The 25,954-nt window shown below is 38.5% G+C and overlaps 2 protein-coding genes across 2 annotated transcripts in view; both read left to right on the top strand.

Annotated features, from left to right (window-relative positions):
* The window catches only part of Rad54b (RAD54 homolog B), a 60,432-nt gene that overhangs the window by 8,259 nt on the left and 26,219 nt on the right, over window positions 1-25,954 (top strand). The gene's annotated exons all lie outside the window — the stretch shown is intronic.
* Window positions 12,323-17,507, top strand: Fsbp (fibrinogen silencer binding protein). The gene is made up of 2 exons (XM_028770001.1): window positions 12,323-12,696; window positions 16,908-17,507. Exons 1-2 carry the CDS (start codon window positions 12,323-12,325, stop codon window positions 17,431-17,433), a joined length of 900 nt encoding a protein of 299 aa, XP_028625834.1. The 3' UTR covers window positions 17,434-17,507.

Genomic DNA, 25,954 nt, shown 5'->3' with positions numbered 1-25,954 from the left:
CTCTCTCTCTCTCTCTCTCTCTCTCTCTCTCTCTCTCTCTCTCTCTTTCTCTGCTTTGCTTTTTTTTTTTAAAGACAGAGTCTCACTGATGTAGTGATTGCCAGAGGGCTAGGTTAGCTGCCCAGCAAGCCCCGAGATTTTGCCTGTCTCCACCTCTCTAACCTCTCTAGCACTAGGATTGCAAACACATCCCACCATGCCTGGCTTTTTCTACCTGGATTTTAGATGTTGAACTCAGGTTGGTGACTATAAGACTAGTAGTTTTTAGCTGAGCTATCAAACCAACCCTGGCATTTTTTTGTTTCGTCAGTGCATAATTATACATATTTATAAGGTACAGTGTGATTTTCCAGTGCATATATGCTGTATGTATTAATCAGATCAGGATACTTAGCACTGAAGCTCCTTGTCACTACTTTCCCCCAGCCTTCTTGTATAATAAAGTGCTATGAACTGCTGTCCTCCACTTGTTATGGCTGATTTTCATTGTCAACTTGACTGGATTTAGAGTTACCTAGTAGATACTCATCTGAGTATGTCTGTGAGTGAGTTTCCAGCTTTCAGTAAGGAAGGAATAGCCAGCCTGAGTGTGAACAGCACAGTCTTGTGGGCTGGGGCCTGCACTACATAAAAATGGAGGAGGAGAGAGCCAGCTGAAAGCCAGTATTTTCTCTTCTTTGCTGTGTGGCATGAGCAAGGAGCAGACTGCCATCACACCTTCCTCCTCATGAGGAAACCTACCCTCTGAACCATGAGCCATGCAGCCCTTTCCTCGTAGTTTGTGAGGTACTTGATCCTAACAAGTACCACTAGATTAGTGGGAATTAATACTTCTGTCTGTTGTCTAATCCTTCTCAACCCTCTTCTTCCCAAGTGTGAAGGATTGAACATAGAGCAAATTGTGATAAAGTCTTTCCGGTGGAGAAATTACATATGTGGTTTTCAAATGAGTCTTGGATCCCTAGAAATTGTTAGACATGTTCTACAGATTTATGAACTCTCAGAGATATTAGAATTTGTATTTAAGTTTTAAATGATCTTAATAAATGTATACTCTTATTGCTAAGTCTTTTTTTTTTTTTTTTTTCTTTGAGACAGGGTTTCTCTGTGTAGCCCTGGCTGTCCTGGAACTCACTCTGTAGACCAGGCTGGCCTCGAACTCAGAAATCCGCCTGCCTCTGCCTCCCAAGTGCTGGGATTAAAGGCATGCGCCACCACCGCCTGGCTGCTAAGTCTTTTGGATGGCTCCTTTTACAGACAATAGTCAGCAGCTCAGTCTTACAAAAGGAAAGTCCCATTCACAAGAGCAGGCAGGTGTTGAGCTGCCACACTCCGCATTGGAGAGAAGGCTTGCTGAGCATGGAAGAGTCTGGGCCTGATCTGTTAGTATTACATATTATTGTGGTTAGCACTTTAGGTACAGCAAGAGATCATTATCAAATTAATGTGATTTTTATTGCTTTAGATATTTAATTAATAATTTTTTATTATAGAGATAACAAAAGTCACCATTTTAACCATTTTAAAGTGTACAATTAATGACCAGCATTGACAAATAGCAGTGTTGTACAACCATCATTTTTGTGTGGTTTCACAATATTTTATCTGCTTTTTGTCTCAAATAGGATTTGCCTATTCTGAATATGACATTTAGAGAGAAAATGGGGCTGGTGAGATGGCTTAGGCAGTAAAGGTGCTTGACATGCAAGCCTGCCTCCTGAGATCAATTCTCAAAACCCACATAAATTTGGAAGGAGACAACCAACTCCACAGAGATATCCTTTGACCTCTGTGCATGCACCGTGGCATGTGTGCTCACACATAAATGATAATAATGAAAAGATCTTGAAGAGAAAAATACAATAAACACTCATGGATTTCTAAGATAGATAATGCATGAACGTGGTATAGTTAAAGTCTTTCCTTATGTTTAGAGTGTAGTTCTTTTCCCTAGAGATAACCTCTCTTGCTATTGTCTTAGTTGCTTTTCTAGTGCTGTGGTAAAACACAGTGACCAAAAGCAACTAGGGGAGGAACGTGTTTATTTCATCTTACAACTCTCAGGTCAAATTTCACTACTGAGGGAGGACAGGGTAGGAACTCAAGGGAGGAACATGGAGGCAGGAGCTGATGCAGAGGCCATGGAGGGGTGCTGCTTACTGACTTGCGCTCTATGGCTTGTTCAGCCTGCTCTCTTATAGAATCCAGGACTACCCACAGTGGGCCAGGTCCTTCCACACAGTCATCAGTCAAGAAAATGTTCCATACCAAATGTTCATACATCACGAAAATGTACCTGTAGCTGGATCTTATGGGGCAGTTTCTCAGTTGTGGTTTCCTCAGATGACTGTAGCTCAACAGTTCTCAACCTGTGGGTTGCAGGTCACCTAAGACCATTGGAAAACAGATGCTTATGTTATTATTCATAATGGTAGCAATATTACAGTTATGAAGTAGCATTGAAAACAATGTTGTGGTTGGAGGTCCCACAACATGAGGAGCTGTACTAAAGGGTTCCAGCTTTAGGAAGGTTGAGAACCACTGCGCTAGCTGGTGTCACACTGACAAAACTAGCCAGCACAGATATTAAAAATTGTCTGTCTGTGTTTTCTGGAAGTAGCAGTTAACTAGTTGCACTGCATTTTAAACATTTAATTTGCTGCATATTTATTTGTTTATTTATGTTTGTGTGTGCAGGTCAGGGGATAAAACTCAAGATATCAGTGGGGCAGCAAACACCTTTACCCGCTGTGGCATTTTGACCACTCTGCATTTTTTTTTACATCATTTTTACTATAATAGTGTTGCTATAGAAATATAATTGTCACCTCAAAGGAAATAACAGATAGTTTATGCTGGAGCCAAATATGACTGACCATGGCTTGCAAATATAGATTTGTGTTACCCCATATTCCATGTTCCACAAAGGAACCAGTTTCAGGAAGTTTTTATAGTAACAGAACAAAGAAAGTCATAAGTCAAAAAACACTTTAAAAAATCACTTTAAAAATACATTGGAAAAAAAATACATTGGAAGCATTCAGTAGGTAGTTACAGCAGGGTGGAGAGATCTCAGTTATAGGCCTCAGATGCTGTCTGATGATTCTTAGCCTTTTGGTAAGTGAAAACTAGGCTTTTATGAAGTTAATACATACCAAAAGTTTTAATCTGTTAGTCTCAAGATGTTAGGTCCTACACAGATGGGGTTAAAGATAGCCTAAGGAGCTAGGCATGGTGGTGTACTCCTTTAATCCCAGCACTCAGGAGCAGAGGCAGGTGGATCTCTGTGAGTTTGAGGCCATCCTGGCCTACATAATGAGTTCCAGGACAGCCAGGAGAGACCCTATCTCAAAAAAATAAACAAAACAAAAAAATTAAAAGCCTAAAATAAATTGTAGTGGTGCTGGCTGAACCCAGAATAGCAGGAGAGCATCCATCATTGTCTCCCCAGCCCTTACATTTTTGCTCCATAGCAAAGGATAGCCTTGCCTTTGCTGTGTAGCCTAGGCTGGTCTCAAAGTCATGATCCTTCTGCCTCAGCCTCAGCTGGAATTGTAGATGCATGCCAGCATGTCTAGCTAATTCACTTTTTAAAAGCTGATTCCACTGTATGAACATGTCCATATCTTATTAGTGAATTTTTAGGTTATATGGGATCTTTTGGTATTATGCACAAATCTAAAATGAGTACACACACACACACACACACACACACACACACGCACGCACGCACGCATATATGCTTGTGTAATACCTTGGAGTAGGATGCTGGTCACAAGGAATGTGCACTTATCATTCTGGTAGGTAATGGTCAGCTGACCTTTGCAGAGGTTAGTCCTGTCTATGCTCTCATTAGCAATGCTTGGGCAATGTATGTACTGCTTTTTGATGTTGAACAGTATATGATCCCCCCCCTCCCCTCCCAAGGCAGAGTGTCTCTGTGTATCCCTGGCCTTCCTGAAACTCAGTCTATAGAACAGGTTGGCCTCGAATTCAAGAGATCTGCCTGCCTCTGTCTGGGATTAAAGGTGTGTGCCGCCACAGCCTGGTGATGTTCAACTGTATGGAAGTATATACTTATGCTTTTTGATATTTGATAGTTTAATAGTTAAGAATGTGATTTTTATTGTGTTTTCATTTTTATTTTTTTAAAGTACTTTTATTGTTTCAAGTTAGGTTTCTCTTGTGTATTCCTTTTTTTTTTTGGTTTGTTTGTTTATTTTATTTTTTTGAGACAGAGTTTGTCTTTATAGCCCGGGCTGCCTAGAACTCACTCTGTAGACCAGGCTGGCCTCGAACTCAGAAATCCGCCTGTCTCTGCCTCCCAAGTGTTGGGATTATAGGCATGTGCCACCTCTGCCCGCGGTTTACTTTGTTTATTTTAAGTAAGTACACTGTAGCTGTCTTCAGACACCTCATAAGAGGGCACCAGATCTCATTATGGATGGTTGTGAGCCACCATGTGGTTTCTGGGATTTGAACTCATGACCTCCAGAAGAGCAATCAGTGCTCTTAACCACTGAGCCACCTCACCAGCCCCTTTGTTGTATTTTTAAATTTAAATTTATCACTATATTTTCCAGTTATTTGAATCAGACATGGTGTGATACACTCTTGTAATACCAGTATTTGGGAGGTTGAAGAAAGTTTTGGGTTAGCCTGAGCCATATAGCAAGATCCCCACCCCCCTAAATATTCAAGACTAAAATAAATATTCATGAAATATACTTTTTGTGTGAGTTGTATGGATGTGTACTTTTTCTGAACTTATTGAGAATAAGCTGCTGACATTGTGTCCTAGTCACCCTCAACTCTTCAGTGTGTGTTTTGTAAACAAACTGTAGAGCCTCCTGACTGTGGTTATACCTTTTAATAATAGGTTCTGGGTTTAGAGATAAGGCTCTGAGGTTGTAAATACTAGCTGCTCCGCTGGAGGACCTGGGTTCTATTCCTAACACCCACATGATGTCTCAAATCTATTGGTAACTCTTAAGTCCAGGGGATTTGATGTTCTCTTCTGTCCTTTGCAGGCACTGGGCATGCACATGGTGTAGACAAATACTCATACACATGAAATAAAAATAAAGTAAATCTAAAAACAATTTAAAATAGGCTTTCTAAAGTGCCCTTGCCTCTTCCACCATTTGAAGAAGACACAGGACACTGTACCATGTATACAGCCTTTTCTAGATACTTAATATTCCATTGCCTTGATTTTGGAGTCTCTAGTCTCCAGGATAGGAGGAAATAAAATTGTGTTGTTCATAAACTATCCAGTTTGTGGTATTTTGTTATGACAGCTTGAATGGATCAAGACATTGTTAATGGTAATAGCCCTTTCCTTGTCAGTCCAGGATTATGTGCTATGTCTTGTTAGGTCTTCTTTCTTTCTTTTTAAATTTTGTTTTGTTTTTGAGAAAGGGTCTCATTTTGTAGTCTTGGCTGGCCTGAAACTTGCTGAGTAGACAAGATTGGCTTTGAACTTGAAGAGATTGTCCTGTCTTTGCCTCCTGAGTACTGGGATCACAATCATGTCCAGTTTTTCTGCCATATTTTTATCTTTTGGTTTTTAAAATTTATTCGTGTCAGTGTGTGTGTGTGTTTGTGTGTGTGTGTTTTGTCTCCATGTATATCTGTAAATCACTTATGTTCAGTGTCCACAGAGGCAAGAGAGGACATCAGATCCGCTTGAACTGGGGTTGCAGTCAGCTGTTAGCCATCACATGGGTGCTAGGAATTGAACATAGGTCTTCTAAAAGAGTAGCCAGTGCTCTTAACTGCTGAGCCATCTCCTCAGGTCCTCCACCTTATTTTTTGAGAAAAGTTTTTCTTTTTTTCACTGAACTTGGAGCCAACATTTTGGCTAGTGAGTCCCTGGGATCCACTTGTCTCTGATTCTCCACCTCCTGCTGCAGGGCTGAACTTTTACATCTTCCGGAGAGCCTGTCTCAGGTATTCATGATTTCCCCACTGTGCTATCCACTCAGATAAATAGTATAGGTCAAGTACACGTAGACTGTTTTCTAACTTAGAATTTTCTGATGTTACTTCATGATTCATTTCTCATAGAAAATTAAGAACTAAGAAGGTTATTCTTTGTGTTTAAGGCCCTTTACGAAGATTTAGGTTGGCAAATAAATAGTTTTCATGATTTTGGAAGTATGTAGAGTTATTTTCTAGTGAGAGGAGAAATGGAATATATCTATTGTAAAGATGTCATTGAAGATAATTCTTCCCTAACTAATTTGCTTTTAGTTCTCTGGATAAAGATGCTTATAAAACAATCTATGTGTAGGGACTGCTGGAATTTTTGCTGTGGATGTAAGCAAATATATTTATTAAATATATTTGTTATATTTATTAAATATACTTTGTTCTGGGATCAGTCTGGTTGAGAAAAGTTCTGTGATCATTCAGATATTGACCTCTCCTGTTTACCCTTCCAGCTCATTTTGAAGTTTGTATATGCTTGAACCTACTAGTTAGGAATACCCAAACTCTTCAAGAGACTAGAGTACCACATTTTCTGTTAGGTATAGAACATTACCACCTTTTAGATGGTGAGGCTTTCATGGAGAAAGGCAGCAGTCAGATGACATTCATATTAATCAGTAGTTCCTAATTCACATGTGTGACTACCCTTCCCCTGCATCCAAGAGCTTGGAGAAATCCCCAGGTCTTTGTATATGCTAAGAAAGCATTTCACTACTGGGGTGACCTCTCCACTCAAGGCACAATCTAAAAATTATTTTAAAAGAAACTTTAGGGCCAGTAAGATGACTCAGTGGGCTGGATAAGCTGTTTGATCCCTGGAACCATGTGGTGGAAGGAGAGAATTGATTCTTGAAAGTTGTCCTCTGACCTCCACTTTCTCGGGTGTGTAGCTATATACAATTAAACAAAATAAAATAGAATAAAAAATTTTTAAAAACTTAATTGCGTGTATCTGAACCTTGCCATGTGATGTCATAGGATACTTACAGATAGTAAAATGGTTACTGTAGTGAAGCAAATTGACATAGTTACCATCTCAGTTAATTCTTATGCCAAAAGCAACTAAAATCTACTTATTCAACAAATATCTCTAATACAGTAGTTTTATTAACTAGTTCTCATATTGTAAATTAATTCTTTACATTAATTCAGCCTACATAATTAATTTGTGTTTTGAGACAGTGTCACATTCTCATATAGGTCAGATTGGCCTCAAACTCACCATGTACCTGGTCTTCTTGTCTCTGCCTCTCAAGTACTAGAATTATACGCTGTACCACCATGTCTAACATCAGTGGTTTTTATTTGCATTTCTCTAATGATTAATGATGTTGGGCAAATGTTCATGAACCTCTTTGATATTTTCTCTTTTCGTTTTTTTTTTTTTTTTTGAAAAATGTCTGTTTCTGTTTTGTTCTTTTCAAAATTTAATTTTTTTTTTTATTTATTTAGTTGGGCTGGGTTCAAACTCCAGGGCTGCCTGAATTTCAGACACTTGTTCTACTACTGAGTAACACCCCTAGTGTGGGTTATTTTGAACTCTTAATAGTACATGCTGCCTCAATAGCTGTAAAACCTCGTACTGCTTCTCCCACTCTGCCCACACCTCTCTGGTGGTGTGGTTTCCCAGCTGAAACAGCTTCTCTCTGAAGGCCTCATGCATGGTTTCTGCTTATTCCTAAGGAGCAGGTTCCACTTCCTTGCCAGCTACAGTGTTAGAGGAGCCACTCTAGTTCTCTTAAGCCTGTGAGGCTGATTTGTACTGGTTGCTTACTGAATTCCTTTGTGGCCTTTGTGAGGACAGTCTCCTTCTCAAGGCCTGTGAGTGTGTGTGACTAGTGAACTATGGTCCATCTCTCTTGTATAGTGCCAAGTGTCATGTGTCTTAAATTAGAGCAGAAATTCTTTTCCCATCAGTTGCATGGATGAGGGGACATTTAAAATTTGAGGGACATTTGTGACATGCATTTTTCTAAGTGGAGTTCATTTTTCCCGTTTTGCTGTTTCTCGTAGTTTCTGAATCCTTGTTAATAAAACTTGTAAAACATATTCTCCAAGTGGTCTTTCCAAAAACTTTTCCTTCCCTAGCAATTGGTTTAGACTTATTTACTTATTTGAATCTGCTTTTGTGAGGACCAGTGTGGGAAAAATGAAATTATAATATTCAAAGATCTCTCTGACCACCAAGGCATCAGAGTGTTTATCTGCAGAAGATAAGGCAAAAGCAATTCGGTTCAATGCCTTAGTAGCCAGTGTTGGTTAAATTTCAAGTTTATTTTAGGTATATATATGCACAGCACAACTTGGAAAAAAGTATTCCTGGTGATAATGAGCTCAATCCCACGTGCACAGCAAAGCTTAAGACACAGCTCCAAGGAAACTCTTTCCAAGTAAGGTACAAACGACATCTTCTATAAAGATAGGTTCTATATTAACTGAGAAAACAGCCTGAAGATAAGAGTCTGGGGGAAGATAGTCTTATAGATTGACTGAGACAAACAAACGCCAGATAAGGGACTGGGGCAGTCTGGTGTGGTTTCAGCACAAAGGTCACCAGGCTATTAACCACCTTTGGTCCCAGCCTTCTCGGGACCAAAGACAACTCCATGTGTTTAATCCTCTAGTGCTTGCTCATCTGTGAGCACAAAGACTTACATACCTCCTACAGAAAGAGATTTAACCTCTCCTTTTAAATTTATTTATTTTTGCATGAGGTCTCAGACTTGTGATCCCCCTGTTTCAGCCTCCCAAGGGGCTCGAATTACAGATGTGTACCATTTCTTCCAGCTTCAATATTTCTTTTTAAAAATTTGAGAAACGATCTCATTGTGTAGCCTGAGCTGGCCTTAAAGTTTTGATCCAGCTCTGTCTCTGCTAGGGCTGTAGTATGTGCCACTGAACCTGACACAGCTCTGTTTTATACTGTCTTCTCTTGTCATTCGTATGAATCTTTTTATTTATTTACTTTTGTGGAGCTTGACCACAGAGCTCTCAGGAATGCAGTTTTTCCACTTTCATGATTGAGTCAAAAGCTGCTTGTAACATGGAGGCTTGCAGAAGGTATAGCCTGAAAGACTACTTTTTTTTTTTTTTTAAGATTTATTTATTTATTTTATTTATGAGTACACTGTAGCTGTCTTCAGACACACCAGAAGAGGGCATCCAATCTCATTACGGATGGTTGTGAGCCACCATGTGGTTGCTGGGATTTGAACTCAGGACCTCTGGAAGAGCAGTCAGTGCTGTTAACCACTGAGCCATCTCTCCAGCCCCTGAAAGACTACTTTTACACAATATACAGTAACTTAGAACAGGCACTAGCCTGATCTCAACCCTTTTTTTTTCTGTCACCATCTTATAGCACAGTCTGGCCTTGGATTTGTTGTAATCCTCCTGCCTCAGCTTCCTGAAGTCAGTTGCACAGTGGCCAGTTTCAAAGTCCTCTTGCAGATGAATAAACTAGCACAGAGGGCTGAGATGCCATGTCTCAGGAGCACAGTAGGAGCACAGCAGTGCTTCCTAGGATAGCCTCCAAATCTGGCATTAGTTTTATGTAATCAGGGTTCACAGCTAAGGTAAGGGCTGGTTCATTAGCCTATCAGTGCCATCCTGTATCTAGCTAATTAGCATATCAACGCCTGCTTTGAGGTTAGCTCACTTCTGAGCTGCCTCTGGTTGGCTCCTGAATTGCAGACTCTACTTTATTCCAAGCTGCACAAAATTATGTTCCTAATGTGAGAAAACGGGAGATATAGAAAGTATAGTGCATATGTAGTGCATATGTAGCAGATATGCCAGAGGAATGCCTCCTTGTCCTTAGGGATGAGAGAAAGAGTTCTGTTCTGAGATTGCCTTTTATTTCACAGAACTTAGAGATGGAGTACTGTGCTTAGAAATATCTGTGTTGGATCCCAAATATCAGCACAATAGGAATTACAGAGTATGTATTTTTGTCTAATGTGGTTTTTTAAGTATACTGAGTTAATATTTAGAAATCTCCTTTCCTTTTCTTTTTTTGCATGTGTATGTTATGTGTATATGTGCATTCATATCTGCATGTCTGTGGGAACTTGTTCGGGTGGCTACATGTGTGAGGAGGCTAGAGTTGGTGTCCTGTCTTCTTCCACTATTGATCTCTACTTTATTTACAGAGGCAAGTTCTCAGATTGGGCTAATTTAGCTAGCCAGTTTACTCTGGGAATCCTGTTTTTGCTTCCTAAATTCAGGGATTACAGGTAGGTTGCTATGCCTATCCAGTTTTTTGTTTTGTTTTGTTTTTAAAGACAGAGTTTCTTCGTGTAGCCTTGGCTCTCCTGCAACTAGCTCTGTAGACTAGGCTGGCCTCAAACTCACAGAGATCTGCCCGTCTCTGCTAGGATTAAAAGCGTACATATACGGGTGGTGGGGAACTGAACTCTGGATTTCATGCTTGAATGACAGACAGGTACTTTATTGCTTGAACTATTTCATCAGCTCATGTTGTCTCTTGACTCAAGGACTTGTTATATATAGCCCAGTCTGTCTTTGAACTTGTGCTGTTTTCTTCCCTGGGCAGGTAAGCACTATACCCAGCTTTTATTCCTTTTCTTTTTTTCTACTTTTTTGACAGATAATACATTTAGAGCTTGCTGCTTGCTGCATTTTGCTAGGCTCATTGATCTTGTTTGTATATATTTATTGTCTAGCACTCAGAATAATCATAAGTTGGAGGCTAGCCTAGGCTACATTGAGAATTTAAGCTATATAGGGAGACTGTCTGAAATCAACAGCAAACAGTTTCAACAAAGTGAGAATTCAGCAAGTTAAGTTTGCTTCTTGATTGAAGAAATGAAAACAAAGTAAATAACTTTAGGGGCTGGGTTGTAGGTCAGGGGTCCAGCATGTGTCCAGCAGTCATAAAGGCCCCGTGCACCAGGAGACATCTGTAGCACTTCCGTGCACTCCTGCTTCTACAAAGCAGCTGTATCTAGATCTACCTTTACAGTTTTGGGGACTTGTGCTGAGCTGAGGAACATTGGTACAGGTTTGGTTAATTGTTCTATAGAGTTGCTCTTCTTAAACATTTCTTTATTTGCTTACTTGCATGCGCCTGCAGCTTTGAGAGTTGATTTTCTCCTAGGGATCCAACTCAGGTCAGCAGCGTTGGCAGCAGGTGCTTTCACCGTATGGACTGTCTTGCCAGTCTTTGACTGAATCATTATATGTTCAAGTTTTGTTTTATTTACCTATTTCTTTAGTCTTGAGGCGCTGGAGATTTAAGCTGGGGCCTTGAACATGTTAAGCACTTGCTGCACCTCAAGTCTTTCACATATGTTTCAAGTAATCCCCTATCTGGACAAACACATAAGAGAAAATAAGCTTGTTTTGTTTTCATGGTGATTATATGCTTCAAACTAGGATGAAACTGAAAACTCATAGCTAGATTAGGTGTTTCTTTTCATGGTCCATGTTGTGTGATTTAGATAAACAAAAAATATTACTTTAATAGAAATATGATTTTGTTTGTACATGATCATGCCATTTCTCACCATTAATTTTTACTCATGATAAAGCAAGCTAGTATATTTACAAACGGTACAGGTAGAATAATAATGAATTTTTTAATCTGGTTTTTATATCTAGTATTCAGTAAAAATTTGTCCTTGAATAACAAAATTATGCAGAGGATACTGCGCTGGCACTGAAGAGGAAGCTTAGCTTTACTGCAGTCTGAGCTGGTGTAACCTAACTAGCTAGAGGGTATGCAATTCCTGATTGACAGCAGGACTAGCTGTATGCAGATTTTGTAAGGGAGAACACCCAGCTCAGAAACAGTGATTGGAGCTTTGTCAGGAATCACTACACTCACCCCTGGTGTCTTATATTTTTCGGTCTACTAGATTTGTAAACAAATAACACAGAACAGTTCCTCTTTTGTTTTTATTAAAGTGGTTCTGCAGTGCTGTTTCAGCCCCTCTGCCAGGCATACATGTGTGGAAATTTGATATTCTCACTAAATTAGCTAATTTTAAGCTGTGTTTCATGCTTATCTCTAGACCTTTGTGCATTAAATCCTATCTTGAGCTGCTCCCTTTCTACACCAGTGTGTTTTGCTTGTGCTTCCCTGTCTTCTGTGAGAAGCTTTATGTAGGTCAGGCTTGGCTTAAGCAGCTTTCCCGAACCTGCGTCAGCTTAAGCTGGAGGAATTTTAATAAGCCCTCCCCTGTAGGCGTGGGCCTAAATGAGGCTAGCCTAGTTAAGCCTGATCTTTCTGTTTGTGAAAAGAGCTGAGCAGAGCTGAAGGCTGCATGGTGGTTTCAGAAACGGCCTACTTAATTCCAAAAGAACAATGGTAGGAAAGGCTAGGTCTTCCAATTTTACCTTATCTGAAAAGCTTGATTTGCTAAACCTTGTGAAGCCATATGTGAAAATTCTCGAAGAGCACACTAACAAGAATTCAGTAATAGTGGAGAAGAATAGATGCTGGGATGTCATAGCAGTTAACTATAATGCAACTGGAGTGGACCGCCCTCCTCGCACAGCTCAGGGCCTACGCAGCCTTTACAAAAGGCTCAAAGAATATGCCAAACAGGAGCTGTTGCAGCAAAGGGAGGCCCAGTCAGAGTTTAAAAGCACTATCTCCGAGCCAACCAAGAAAGTTATGGAGATGATTCCCCAGATTGCCAGCTTTTGCCTGATAAGAGACAGGAACCACATACAAAGGTAAGCTTTATTTTATTTTGTTGTGGGAATTATGGCGCCTCCTATCTCTTGGGCTTAGTTGTGCTAGACATGTGCATAGCAAGCGTCCCCACAAGGGGAGACGTGAACAGTGTCTTTGTTTTGCTTTCTTAAAAAAAAAAAAAAAAAGGTAAAACTCTGAGGAATTTTCTGTTAGATTTAAGCTACTTTCCCTCTTTCATCTTGTAGTTTCTAGAGGTAAAGGTTAAGGAAAAATGAATGGGATGAAGCTTGTGACATCACTAAATGAACTTTAAAGATTTAATAGCATATGTTGTACAAAATAATCGGTTTATTATGACATTTTTCACACATTTATTATGTACTTTGATTGTACCTCATAAACTTGTAAACCTTAAAATTAGATTATTTGCTTCTGTGATAAATTATTCTTTTTTAAGATAACATGTCATTGAAATGATTTAAAAATTTTTTTACATAAAATTTATATGAAGTTAATAGTTTTGGGAGCAAATGGGAACTTTGTTTTTTTTTTTTTTATGAATTATTTTTGTGTATATTTCCTGAATATGCACTAAAGTATCAAAACTTAAACTCATTGATGACATGATTGTGTTTGTGAAGACTGTTTTGTTTCTCTAGTATATTTGAAATTGATAAGATAGAAACATTAACTAAAGGAGCTTAATACCTAATTAAGAGGTTCAGGTTATATAACAGAATAAAGTATAATTGATTAATGGTCTAGTTTCACTTTGATATTGGGTCATAGGAAAGGGTAACTTTTCTCATACTGCTCTCTGTAAGATATAAAACTCAGTTTTAATAAGGGCAACCTGGAATAGGGGTTGAAAACAATTTTGAGTTAGTATAATTATTGCCTAAGAATCTTAAAAGCTGTTACCTGTGACTAATTTAAATTTAATCTTGGCATAAGATAAAAATGGCAGCTCTTTTCTTCTACTGAATCAGTTAGGGTACTTTACACAAACTGCAAAGTCTTTGTTAGTTGAAAGCCCTTTCAAACAAAGATTCAGTGTGCTTTGTTGCTCCTGGAGAGGCTTTACATAAGCAGAATTCCTGATTACCTGTGGAACTTTTTTAAGTTAGGGGAGAAAACTTTTTAGCTGAGCCTGTCTGTTGTTTTGGTTACATTAAAAAATATTTTTTAGTGTTTTACCCTGTACTGCTTATTTCTTCGTGATAGCATAGATGTAAAAAAAAGAAATCACTGCATCTGGGAATTCAGGGCTTGGTTGTGCAGTGGGCTAATTCTTGCAACCACTGTTAGAAATTTTCACTGTGATGGCAGTGAGATTCTGTGTTGGATGGATAATCTCTACAGTAAAAGTGTTTGACATTGTACTACTTGTTTTGAATTTTGCCTTTTTCAAAAATAGCCTGAAGAAAATGGCTTTTGTTTTATTGGTATAAAACTATACCTTTTGGGTATTAAATTTGGATTTTTATAATTTGAAAATGACACATAGATACTGTGATTTTAGTTAGTGGCATAATTAAAAAATACATTGAATACAGAAGAGTACATAAGTAGGTACCTGTTTAATTTTGATCATACCTTTCTCTCTCTCTCTCTCTCTCTCTCTCTCTCTCTCTCTCTCTCTCTCACACACACACACACACACACACACACACACACACATGAGTTTTTGACACACCAACATTTCTCTGGTAGAAATGAGCTAGGTAATTTGTATATTTCTGATCTGTTGTTGAAATAACACGGTTTATTAGGTTTTATAAAAGGAAAAATGTGAAAGATATGCCACTTAATGTTAGTATCTACATTGATATTCTGCTAGCTTATTCATTTAATAAATTTATGTATTTATCTCATATATATATTTAGCTGAGCTCATATCAAATCCTAATTATCTCAGAAGTTCATAAATCTATGTTTGATTATATTTTTATACAAATATAGATTCTGTTTTTCGTTTGTTTGTTTTTTCGAGACAGGGTTTCTCTGTGTAGCCCTGGCTGTCCTGGAACTCACTCTGTAGACCAGGCTGGCCTTGAACTCAGAAATCCGCCTGCCTCTGCCTCCCAAGTGCTGGGATTAAAGGCGTGCGCCACCACTGCCTGGCCATATAGATTCTTTACTAGGAAATTTTACTGTACATGTTATATAGTTTTAAAAATATCTATTGTATTTTCTAACTTTATAAACTTAGAATGATTGTTAAAATTTTTTATGTCTCTAAAACTAGAAAGTAGTTTATATTTTATAACTTTTTTGATCCTCTAAATTTATTTAGATTTTTAGTTTTTAGAAATTTCTATTTCTGTTTATCTTTTCTAAGATATTGTTTCTAGTATTATATTTTATTACTTATAATGTTTCACCAAAATGGAATGAATAATCGAGGTATAAACATATTTTTAATTTGTATGGGATTATAATGCCTATATTTATATGCTACATACTACTTTGCAGTAAAAATTATGAAGATGATTTAAAACAGTTTTTATTTATAGTTTTAACCTTTTCTGGCTCCAGACTTTAGTTTAGATCCGAGGTTCTCACCCTGTGGGTCGTGACTCCATTAGGGGGTCACATATCTGATAATTACAATTCCTAACAGTAGCAACATTACAGTTCTGAAATAGCAGTGGTTGGTCCTGAAGAGAGTGGTTTACTATCTTCCTCAGAGTCATCAACTTTTATGATTTGTAGATAAGTCTAGGACAGAAGCAAGAGAACATATCAAATGACTTCTAGAGCATCTAAGAACCTCCGCAGTGTAGGGACAATTAATGAGAACATTAAACTGGCTTTTCTGGGCTCACGAGGTGCCTCAGTTGGTAAAGGCGTCTGCTGCCAAATTGGACCTGCCTTTGATGCTAGTATCTGCATGGTGGAGGGAAGGAGGAGAGGACCAACTCCTGTATAGTGTGTTCTGACCTCCATACACAGAAAGAAAGAAAGGTAGAAAAGTGTGCTTTTTTAAACTTAAGTCTGGGGAGATGGTTCTATTAGTAAAGTGCCTGCCATGTAAGCATGAGGATCTGAGTTCAGATCCCTAGAACATATAGGAAAAGCTAAAAATGGCAGTTTCCCCTGCACTGGAGACAAGTGGATCCCTGAAGTTCACTGACCAGCTACGTTAGCCCAGTGGATGAGTGTCAGGTTCAGAGACTCTACGTCAAAAAAGAAAACGTAGAGAGCAGTGGAAGAGAATACCTGACAATGTCTGTGAGTCTCTGTGGGGACCCACACTCATGTGTCCACATCACTCACACACACACACACACACACACACACACACACACACACACACGGCGGGTGGCGGGGAGAGACTCTTAGCACTTATATGGCAGCTCACAACTGTGTAATTGTCTAGAGGTCTTGATCAGGTTCATTTTCAATGCCAACTAAAGAATTAGAAGGCAGGAAAATTCTTTTTTCTTTTTTCTTTTTTCTTTTTGGTTTTTTCGAGACAGGGTTTCTCTGTGTAGCCCTGGCTGTCCTGGAACTCACTGTGTAGACCAGGCTGGCCTCGAACTCAGAAATCCACCTGGCTCTGCCTCCCAAGTGCTGGGATTAAAGGTGTGTGCCACCACTGCCCGGTGGTAGGAAAATTCTTGAGGTGCAACAGGTAGCAGAAAAATCTCAAACATCTCAGATAGCAACAATAGAATCAGCAGTTGAAGAAAGGCATTTATTGGGGGTAAGGAAACATGTGTACAGCAGACACTCAAAAAAGGGCCCTCTACAAAGAGGAGAGGGTACTCCCAAAACAAACAAACAAACAAACAAACAAACAAAACCCCAAAAAAAGCACCCCACAAAAACAACCCCCCCCCCCCCCCACAAACCCACAGCTTTATTTGGAGGGTGGGGTTGAGGTGGGGTTTCTCTGTGTGGCCCTGCCTCACTGTGCAGACTAGGGCAGGTTGGCCTTGAACTCAGAAATTCACTTGCTTCTGTCTCCTGAGTGCTGGGATTAAAGGTGTTTTTATTGTGGTTGTTTGGTTGTTCTTTTGACATAGGGTGTGATATGTAGCCCTGACTGTCCTGGAACTTGAGATTGTCCTGTCTCTACCACTCAAGTGCTGGGGTTTCAGGTATGTGCCACTACCCTCTATTCAAAGATGTATAGTTAAATGTATATTAATATCAAATATTAAATATGTAAATATGAGATTGTGCTATAAATATATTATGCTTATTGTTCATAATGCTTTTTTTTTTTTTTAATGTGCTGTAGTGCAAACTTGGATGAGGCTGCCCAAGCTGGGACCAGTTCACTGCAGGTAATGGTGGACCACCATCCTGCTGCTATCACTGTAGAGGTGAAGCAAGAAGAGGACATTAAGCCATCTCCTCCCCTGGTTTCAAATCCTCAACTCAATGATACTTTAGAGCAAAGAGAAGAGCAGGAATTAATGCATGTTGTGGAAGGATCCATGTCTCCATCTCTTTCTTCTGTTGATATGAGAATGACATCATCTCCATCTTCTATCCCGAGGAGAGATGATATTTTTCATCAGGAAAGTGGAGAACACTTTAGGTCTCTGCTAAGATGTGACCCTCAGGTCCTGCAAATGTTAAAAGAGGAACATCAGATAATCTTAGAAAATCAAAAGAATTTTGGATTGTATGTTCAGGAGAAGAGGGATGGATTGAAAAGAAGGCAGCGGCTGGAGGAGGAGCTGCTAAGAGCAAAGATTGAAGTAGAGAAGCTGAAAGCAACTCGCTTACGGCATGATCTGCCTGAATACAGTAGTCTCTAAGAAGCTTCCAGTCTTGGAATTTGATAATTTTAATTTTTTCAGAATTATTTTAATTTTGGAGTATCATGAAGCTCAGCACACACCCTATAAAAATGTTAATCTCTCTTATAAAAAAGCTTTTGACATGATTTTCTTCTTTTTCTTCTTAACTGCTCTTTTTTATTTTCTTGAGACAGGGTTTCTTTGTGTAGCCCTGGCTGTCTTTGAACTAGCTCTGTAGACCAGACTGGCCTTGAACCTATTATTTTATTTTTTTTTTACCTTTTTTATTTTTATTTTTTTTGTTTAGAAGAACACAGTCACTTGAAGTCTCATTAGAAACAGAAACATAAGACAACAGAATGATCTAGTCAAACCCATAGGTGATACAAATAGTCAGTGAAGTTTGAGATATTGGTCTGTTTCCTCTAAGATATTGTATTCGTGACTATAAATCTTTCTATATTTCTTTTTTGTTACTTGGTTAATGGCTGAGTAGCACATCTACAGTCCCGATTTCATTCCTGAAGTTGATTATGTGCGTCTTCTCTTTCTGAATTTATTCTTTATTCTTGGAGATGTTCTTTTTTTTTTTTTTTCTCAAATCGTAATTATTTCACACAGGGGTTATAAACACAGAAAGGCATGATATGGGGAAGGGAATGACACTGGAGTGTGGGTGTTCAGGGGGAATACAGATATCTTCAGAACTGGGTATTGGCTAGGTGAAAGTTCAGGGGACAATTCACTATGACTCTGCCTATGACTTGCTTGTCCTTATCTAACTTGGTATTGTCTGCCAAGGCTACCTATTTACAAGGTCTGTGACTGCTCAGGCTTATAAATTTCCACAAAAGCTGCCTGTTGACATTAGCTTATAGCCATCTGTTTTAATGTTTTTCCACTGAGACCCAAGACTTGGTGTTAGTATACATGTATGACAGGCCTATTGCTGATTTTAGGCCTATGGCTGATTTTAGGCCTACAGTGTGTAAGCAGGGCTGCCCCTGACATCTCCTCCCTTCTCTAAGTATAAGAAGGGCTGTGGCAATTCTAAACTTATAAAGGTGGGGATAGAGGCCTGACCTCCAGTATTTGAAGGGGACCTTGTAATGGCTCCGGTCCCCCTGTCATTGTCCAGTGAGGCATGAGGGCCATACCCGTCCCGATGTCTTTTTCCTGGAGAGGAAATACTTTTGACATCAACCCCTATGCAGTCAGGCTTGTCCCTCAGGGAACCCAGATAGATATTTTTATCTTTTATTTATATTCCCTTGCAGTGCTTAGCCTCGCAGCCTAAGCAAGAATTCAGATCGCCTGTCAGAGGGGGTTCTGGGTGGCCTCTCTCTGCTTGGTCTAGGGGTAGAAGTCCCCCCTTTTAGGTTGGGTGGAGATGGGTTTTGGAAACACCCTGTATAAAGTAACAACCTCATCTTGAGTCTCGTGGTCCTCCATAGCTAACTTATGATAATGTATCTGAATAGGTTTTGCTACCAAATTATTTATCTGTTGTATCACAGAGTTAGTCCACCTATTTGAGGGCCAGGGACCAGCAGAAATAAGCAAAAAGAATCCAAATAATGGTCCCAAGATGGAAGGAAATAGGGTTGACAACCTTGGAGAGGCTGAAAACCAATTCTTGTACCAGCATTCATCTGTCTCTTTCTCTCTCTGATTTTTCTTAGGGCCTTCACTACCTATTTCATGCTCTCTTTAACCCTCCCTGTCTTGTCTATGTAAAGGCAACCTTCTTCTTTGAGGGTTGTACACAGTCAAGAGCTGTACACAGCCTTTTCTATTGTGCTAGAGTAAATCAAGTCCAATAAGGATCTTTGTGATTTTAGGAGGTCTCTTCAGACAGCAAAACGAGGGATTTCTTCAGATTAGTGATGTCAATCTCTAGCTGTTTGATGTTCTTGTCAGTGGCCCTTCAAAGGTCTGAGTAGTATAAGTTCGGAGGCCAGCATCTGGATTAGAACTTCTAACAGCAGACATCACAGGTGATTCATTTTTATCTGGGATGCTGCCTGAGTTCAAGCTCCTGGGAGTCCCTCTTTCTCTCGGTTTTCTGGGGTTGGGTACAGAGCTGCTGCCTGTGACCTGCTCTATGCTCGGGCCCTATTTTTTTTTTTTAAACACAATTTTCTAAGTATTTAATTTTCTCTTTAGATACTATCATTTCCTGATCGGCTGACATGTAATCCGGTTTGTTACCTTCCCTCATTTTTTTTTTTTTTCTGAGACATTTAACTGTTGGCCTCATATAAGATCTTTTAATTATAAAAAATAATGCAGATAGAGTTGCATCTGCTGCATAAGTCTGTAACCTCAGCACTTGGGAGGTAGAGGCAGATGAGAAGAAGATGAAGGCCAGCCTTGGCTACATACCAATATCAAGGACAGCCTGTGCTATGTGAAATCCTGTGTTAAACAACAAAATTTACAAAATTGTGTAAATGCATACATATTACTTCAAAGAATTGAATCTTTAACAGTTTTAGTTATGACTAAAAGTTAGAGTTGAGAGAGAGAGAGAGAGAGAGAGAGAGAGAGAGAGAGAGAGAGAGAGAAAGAGAGAGTGAGTGTTGGAAGCTACCTAATGAATGATAAGCACATACTTTTACTGTTGAGCTACATTCATTCCTATTACTATTTTTTCTTTTTTGGAGACAAGATCTCACTATGTAGCTCAGGCTAGCCTGTAATATAAGTTCCTCCTGCCTCAGCCTTCTGAATACTGAGATGATAAGTTTCTGTTAAACTAACAGTAACAAAAAACTTGTATGCATGACATTGGCATTGTCCTTATCTTTTGAAAGAGTGGTGGTAGAACTTAGAGTTTGAAGATTCTTGGAAAACTCTTCAGTTTAGACATAATGAAACTGAGGGCCAGGGAGGGCTCCATAATTTATTCCAGGTGTCAAAGTTTTTTACGGCAGAGTAAGTTATGAGTACTTAGTGTTTTGGGGGAGGTGGTGGGGGAAGGGAATGGTAGTGGTAACTTTTATTCTTTATTTATTCTATAGAAATAAAGATCTAGGAGAATTTATTTAATTAAAACCACTTTTTGGTTGGAGATATAGCTTAAGGGTAGAACACTTTCCTGGCCTGTTTCAGGTCCCATCCCCAGGTGACAAAAAAACCCTGACTTTTATACATCATTGGGTTAGGAAAGCCAGGGGAATTGTATCTATCCCACGTTCTCCTCTTTTTTGTTCTGCTAAAAGAAATCAAGTATTTTTATTAAAAATATTACATATTTTCACCATGTGAGTAAGATTATCTTAATTCATTTTAAATGTCTTTCTGGGAAATACTTTCTTCATAGTAAACTTAGAATAAAACAAAATGAAAATTACTCAGAATGAAAATAACAAAGATCATGTTTACATAAAACGTGTAGATTTTTTTAAGTATGATTTTTTGTAAATATTGTAGTATTCATGGAAATAAAATCTTTATAAAGCTTACATATTGAATTTATGTTATGTATTTAATGTATGTCTTACATATTTGATTTCCATTTTTGCTGAGATTTTGATGAGGAAGGACTTTAAAATTCAGGCTTTCTTTTGGATAAGGCAGGTAGAGTTTCAGAAAAACTGGAAACAGTAAACTCTTGTGAAAACACATAGAGAAATAGATGAACTGGATCAAGATGTCCAAGCACAAATACACTAAGCCAGGCAGTTTTTCAGTCAGGATAGGTAGAAAGCTTTTGGTGACTTGAACAAGGGACTCTACTGCTCGCTGAAGGGTAAGAATTGAACTTGGTGCTTAAATCAGCCAGCTTTTCAACAATTCTTGTTGAAGAGTAGTGTGGGCAAAAGGAATCAAGAGGGTATCAACTGGATGTTATTGTTACCAAATTATGGATAACATTAAATGCTATTTTTTTATTTTTTATTTTTTTGTTTTTTTGAGACAGGGTTTCTCTGTGTAGTCCTGGCTGTCCTGGAACTCACTCTGTAGACAAGGCTGGCCTCGAACTCAGAAATCCGCCTACCTCTGCCTCCCAAGTGCTGGGATTAAAGGCATATGCCACCACCGCCCGGCTCTTAAATGCTATTTTTAAGGAGTTAGATTGAACTGAATGTAAAGTGAGAAGCTGGTGATGGCTTTTTGATTATCAAGATGACATGATTAAAGATATTCAGGAAAAATGCACTCAAATTTAGTGATACAAGTTATGGTTCTAGAAATAGAAAAAGTAAACCAAGTGAATTCTTAGGGCATTAGGTTAGTTTGTTTTTTTAAATTTTCTTCATTGACTCACAAAAATGTTTTATACTTTATACTTCCATAAGTAGAAATTTGTATTGTGGAATGTCTCGAGGGCTGATGAGGTAGCTCAGGCAATAGTTGCTTACCTAATACCCAGGAGGCACTGGGATAGCTTCTCAAGACTGTCTGAACCCTGTGTAGGTGTAGTGCATCTTTGTAATCCTAGCACTTGGCACAGGAGGATCAGGGAAGCAAGGTTATGATGTGTTCTCCCCCCGCCCCCGTCAAGTCTCTCTATGTAGCTTTGGCTGTCCTGGAACTAACTCCCTCTGTAGATCAGGCTGGCTTTGAATTTACAGAGGTCCACCTGCCTCTGCCTCCTGAGTGCTAGGATTAAAGATGTGGCCACCATGGCCCTACCTTTATGGCAATTTATCTTTGTAATCTGTGCTATGACTTTTATTTGAAATGTAATGAATCTTCTAATTTGATGTAGCATTTTTTTATAATATGATTTGAGTAAATATGTCTTTTTTGAAATTATTAAAAGTTAAAATATGCAGTATAATTCATGTTATAATTTCAACATGCCACTCATACTTAGTAATAAACACAGTATTGACTTTGTATAGCAAAACCCATTTTACAAGTGTTTCTGTGGAAAATAATGCTGTGAAATGTTTCTAGAAAATAATTCAGTTTTAAAGTGTTTAAAGTACATTTTTTCGATGGTTTGGTTCTATAATCAGTATGGAAATTAAAATAGATGCAAAATTACTTGAAAAAATTCCTTTGTTGTACATAAAATAGTGTTATAATCACATTTTTCTCTGACATTGTTCAAATTTGTTGTTTCCCTATGTCAAATGACACAATTTGGTAGCAGTTACGGGCTGTGTAGAATAATAAACTTAATTTTTCTTTATTTTAAATCCAGAATTCCATTCATCAGAGTAAACTTACTGAAGTTTCTATGAGTCAATCTTGTTTTAATTATAAAAGTTATATAACACAATTCTGGCACATTCTTTTAATTCTTTCCCCTATGCAACCATCATTTCAGACATGGTTTATGAGAATTCCTAAATAAGGCCAAAAAGAGAAAATTAGTTATTTGACCAAAGAACCCTTCTTGAAGCCACCCCCTAGCCACCCCCCTACCCGCTGCCTAATATGGCACAGAAATTTTGATGTAAACATCTTTATCTCTTTTCCTTTTGATATTGAGACTTTTTGTATTTGAGGACTATCTGTAAGGAGGCAGGCTGAGCAAACCGTTAAACAGCAAGCCAGTAAGCAGCACCACTCTTTGGCCTCTGCATCAGCTCCTGCCTCCACTTTGAGTCCTGTTCTGACTTCAGTGATGGACTGTGATCCATCACTAATAAACCCTTTTCTCCTCAACTTGTTTTAGGTCATGGTGTTTCATCACAGCAATAATAACCCTGACGAGGATACTACCTTCAAGTTTTTATATTCCACCTTTATGTGTCTGTCCTCTTATTAGTAGTTCATTACATTTTTATTACGTAAAAAATTGTTTTTCCTTCGAGACAGGCTTTCTCTGTGTAGCTCTGGCTGTCCTAGAGTCATTGTATAAATCTTGAATGTAAAGAAATATATGTTTGGTTTATATATAACACTTGAACTTTGATATTCACTATTTTTAAAAAAAAATTTAAAGATTTACTTATTCATCTTACGTATATGAGTATGCCATTGCTCTCTTCAGACACACTAGAAGAGGGCATCAGATCCTATTATAGTGGTTGTGAGCCACCATGTGGTTCCTGGGTATTGAACTCAGGACCTCTGGAAGAGCAGCTTGTACTCTTAACCACTGAGCCATCTCTCCAGCCTGATATTTACTCTTTTTATTTGGTAAAGAAAGTTATAGGTCATTTTCAATTTGAAGTAATTTATATATTATTGTATACTTTAAGAAATTATTTTATGTGTATGAGTGTTTTGCCTGTGTGTATGTCTGTGCACCACATGCGATCCTATGCCAGTGGAAGCCAGAAGAGGACACTGGCTCCCCTGGGACTGGACTGGAATTACAGCTACAGTCATGTTGGGGCTCAGATCAAACCCTGGTCGTCTGGTAAAACAGCCAGTGTTCTTAACTGTTAAGCCATCTCTCCAGCCCTCATTGTTTCCTTTTTTCTTGTGTAATAAAAGCTTTCTTGAGTTCAGGATTGTAGCTTAGTGTATAGAATGCTTACCTAGCATGCTTGAAACCCATGTTCAGTTTATAGCATTACACGTAGTATGTGCTTGTGTACTCCTGTGTTCCTAGCACTCAGGAAAGTAGAGGCGGGAGGATCAGGAATTCAAGGTCATCATTGGCTAGATTTTGGGGCCAGTCTGGACTTTCACTACCAGAAAAAAAAAAATTGTTAAATTTCTATTTTACTTAACTCTTAATGCATATGTGGTGGATTAACTGAGAATGGCCCCCACAGCTCATATATTTGAATGTTGCATCCTAGTTAGTGGATTGTTTAGGAAGGATTTGGAAGTATGAGCTGATTGGAGGAGGTGTGTCACTAGGAGTGGGCTTTGAGGGTTCAAAGCCCAAGCCAGGCCTGGTCTCTTTCTGCCTTTTATGGGTGGCTCAGAATATAAGTTCTCAGCTACCATTCCAGCACTATGCCTGATTTTTCCATACTCTGCAGTGGTGGTTATGGACTAACTCTCTGAAACTATAAGCAAGCCCACAATTAAGAACTCTCTTGTATAAGTTTGGTGTTTATTCACTACAGTAGAAGAGTAACTAAGACAGCAGATTTCAAAGTTCTAGAGGTTCTAATTTTAATAAAAAATAATCTATAGGGATATTTAGTTTTGGAATTGATTATATAAAACACTTTAAATTTCATATGCTCTCCTGAAAACAACTTGAATATTTAGAATTGTTAAAAGAATATTAAAGGCTTGGCCGTAAAGATAAGTATTTATGTCATCCTATTCTTAGGAATCATTCGATTATAATAAAAAAAGTGTCAAGGCTGAGTATTAAATTCAGCATTCAGGTGGATCACTGTGAGTTCTGTGTATCAAGTTCCATGTCAACTAAGTGTACAGTGAGTATATAGTATCTCAAAGAAAAAGAGATGAGATGTCTGCTATTGATTAGAAATTACCCTATCTTCCTCAAGACTTGGTTGTACCCTTTTATTCTTCCTGAAAGGCCTTTAAGTCTCTTGTTATCTTTTTTCTTTCTTGTATTGATTTAGGAATCATGTTCCAGGGTCCTGGAGGAACTAGAGTGGAATGGATTTCAGAAACAAAAACATTACTCTTATAGTGGAATTTGGGGGTGGTTAGTCAGGGAAATGGTAAGTTAATGTTTTCTGTCATACAGGTGTCTACTGTAGGAGGTTATATTCCTTGCTGCTGTTCCCGGTGGTCTTCATTCTACTCTTTGGAGTCCCTCATCCTTTCCCTTTCCTGACTTATGGAGTTCAGTGGCAGAAGGGCAAGAACAGGATTGATTGAGATAGTCAGAATTTCAGGTGTACCTGCTATGGGCCACATTGCATTTCAGGCATTATATGAATGTGTATATGCACATGGATGTGTGTACATACACATCTGAGTTAGGTATTAAGCTAACTGGTTTTTTTTTTTGGCATGTATATGTGGTATAAATTTGCATCTTCCTGTGTGTGTGAACATATGTGCGTGTGAGCTCTGGAATCCCAAGGTTGATACTGGATATGTTCTTTCATTGCACTCTACTTCTTTCCTGAGCCAGGGTCATTCACTGAACTCAGAGCTTGCTATCTCTGATAGTCTGGCTGGCCAGCTTGGCTTGGGGCACTTTCTGTGATCATGTGCTGCTCTATAAAAGAAAGGGCATACTGCTGAATCTGGTGGAACTCATGCTATGGTATTGGTGTGCCCCCAGTGTGGGTTCTGGGGATCAAACTGGCACCCAGCAGTAGATGTTCTTTATTATTATTATCATTATTGTTATTTTATTTATTTATTTTATAGTTCACAGATTACCAAAACATCCTTTTTTTTTTAAACAAACCTCAAAAATTGTCTGTCTGATAATAAAAAACAACAAAAGTAATTAATGCATGTTCAGGTATTGTTTTGAAACAACATCTTCACTATGTAGTACTAGAACTGACTATGTATCATATGCTGTCCTGCAGGCCACCATTGCCTAACCAGTAAGATCTAATTTATTTTAAAACTAATCAGGTTTTTGAACTAAAAATTGCTGGATCAATACAATGCTGACAGAATTTAGTTACACAAACTTTGAGTTAGCAAAATCGCATTTGTTTTTTTTTTTTTTTTT

Source organism: Grammomys surdaster, unplaced genomic scaffold (assembly GCF_004785775.1).
Source record: "Grammomys surdaster isolate TR1022 unplaced genomic scaffold, NIH_TR_1.0 64, whole genome shotgun sequence".
Classification (NCBI taxonomy): Eukaryota; Metazoa; Chordata; class Mammalia; order Rodentia; family Muridae; genus Grammomys; species Grammomys surdaster.
The sequence above is the reverse complement of the archived record's forward strand: the minus strand, read 5'-3'. Positions and strand labels throughout refer to the sequence as shown.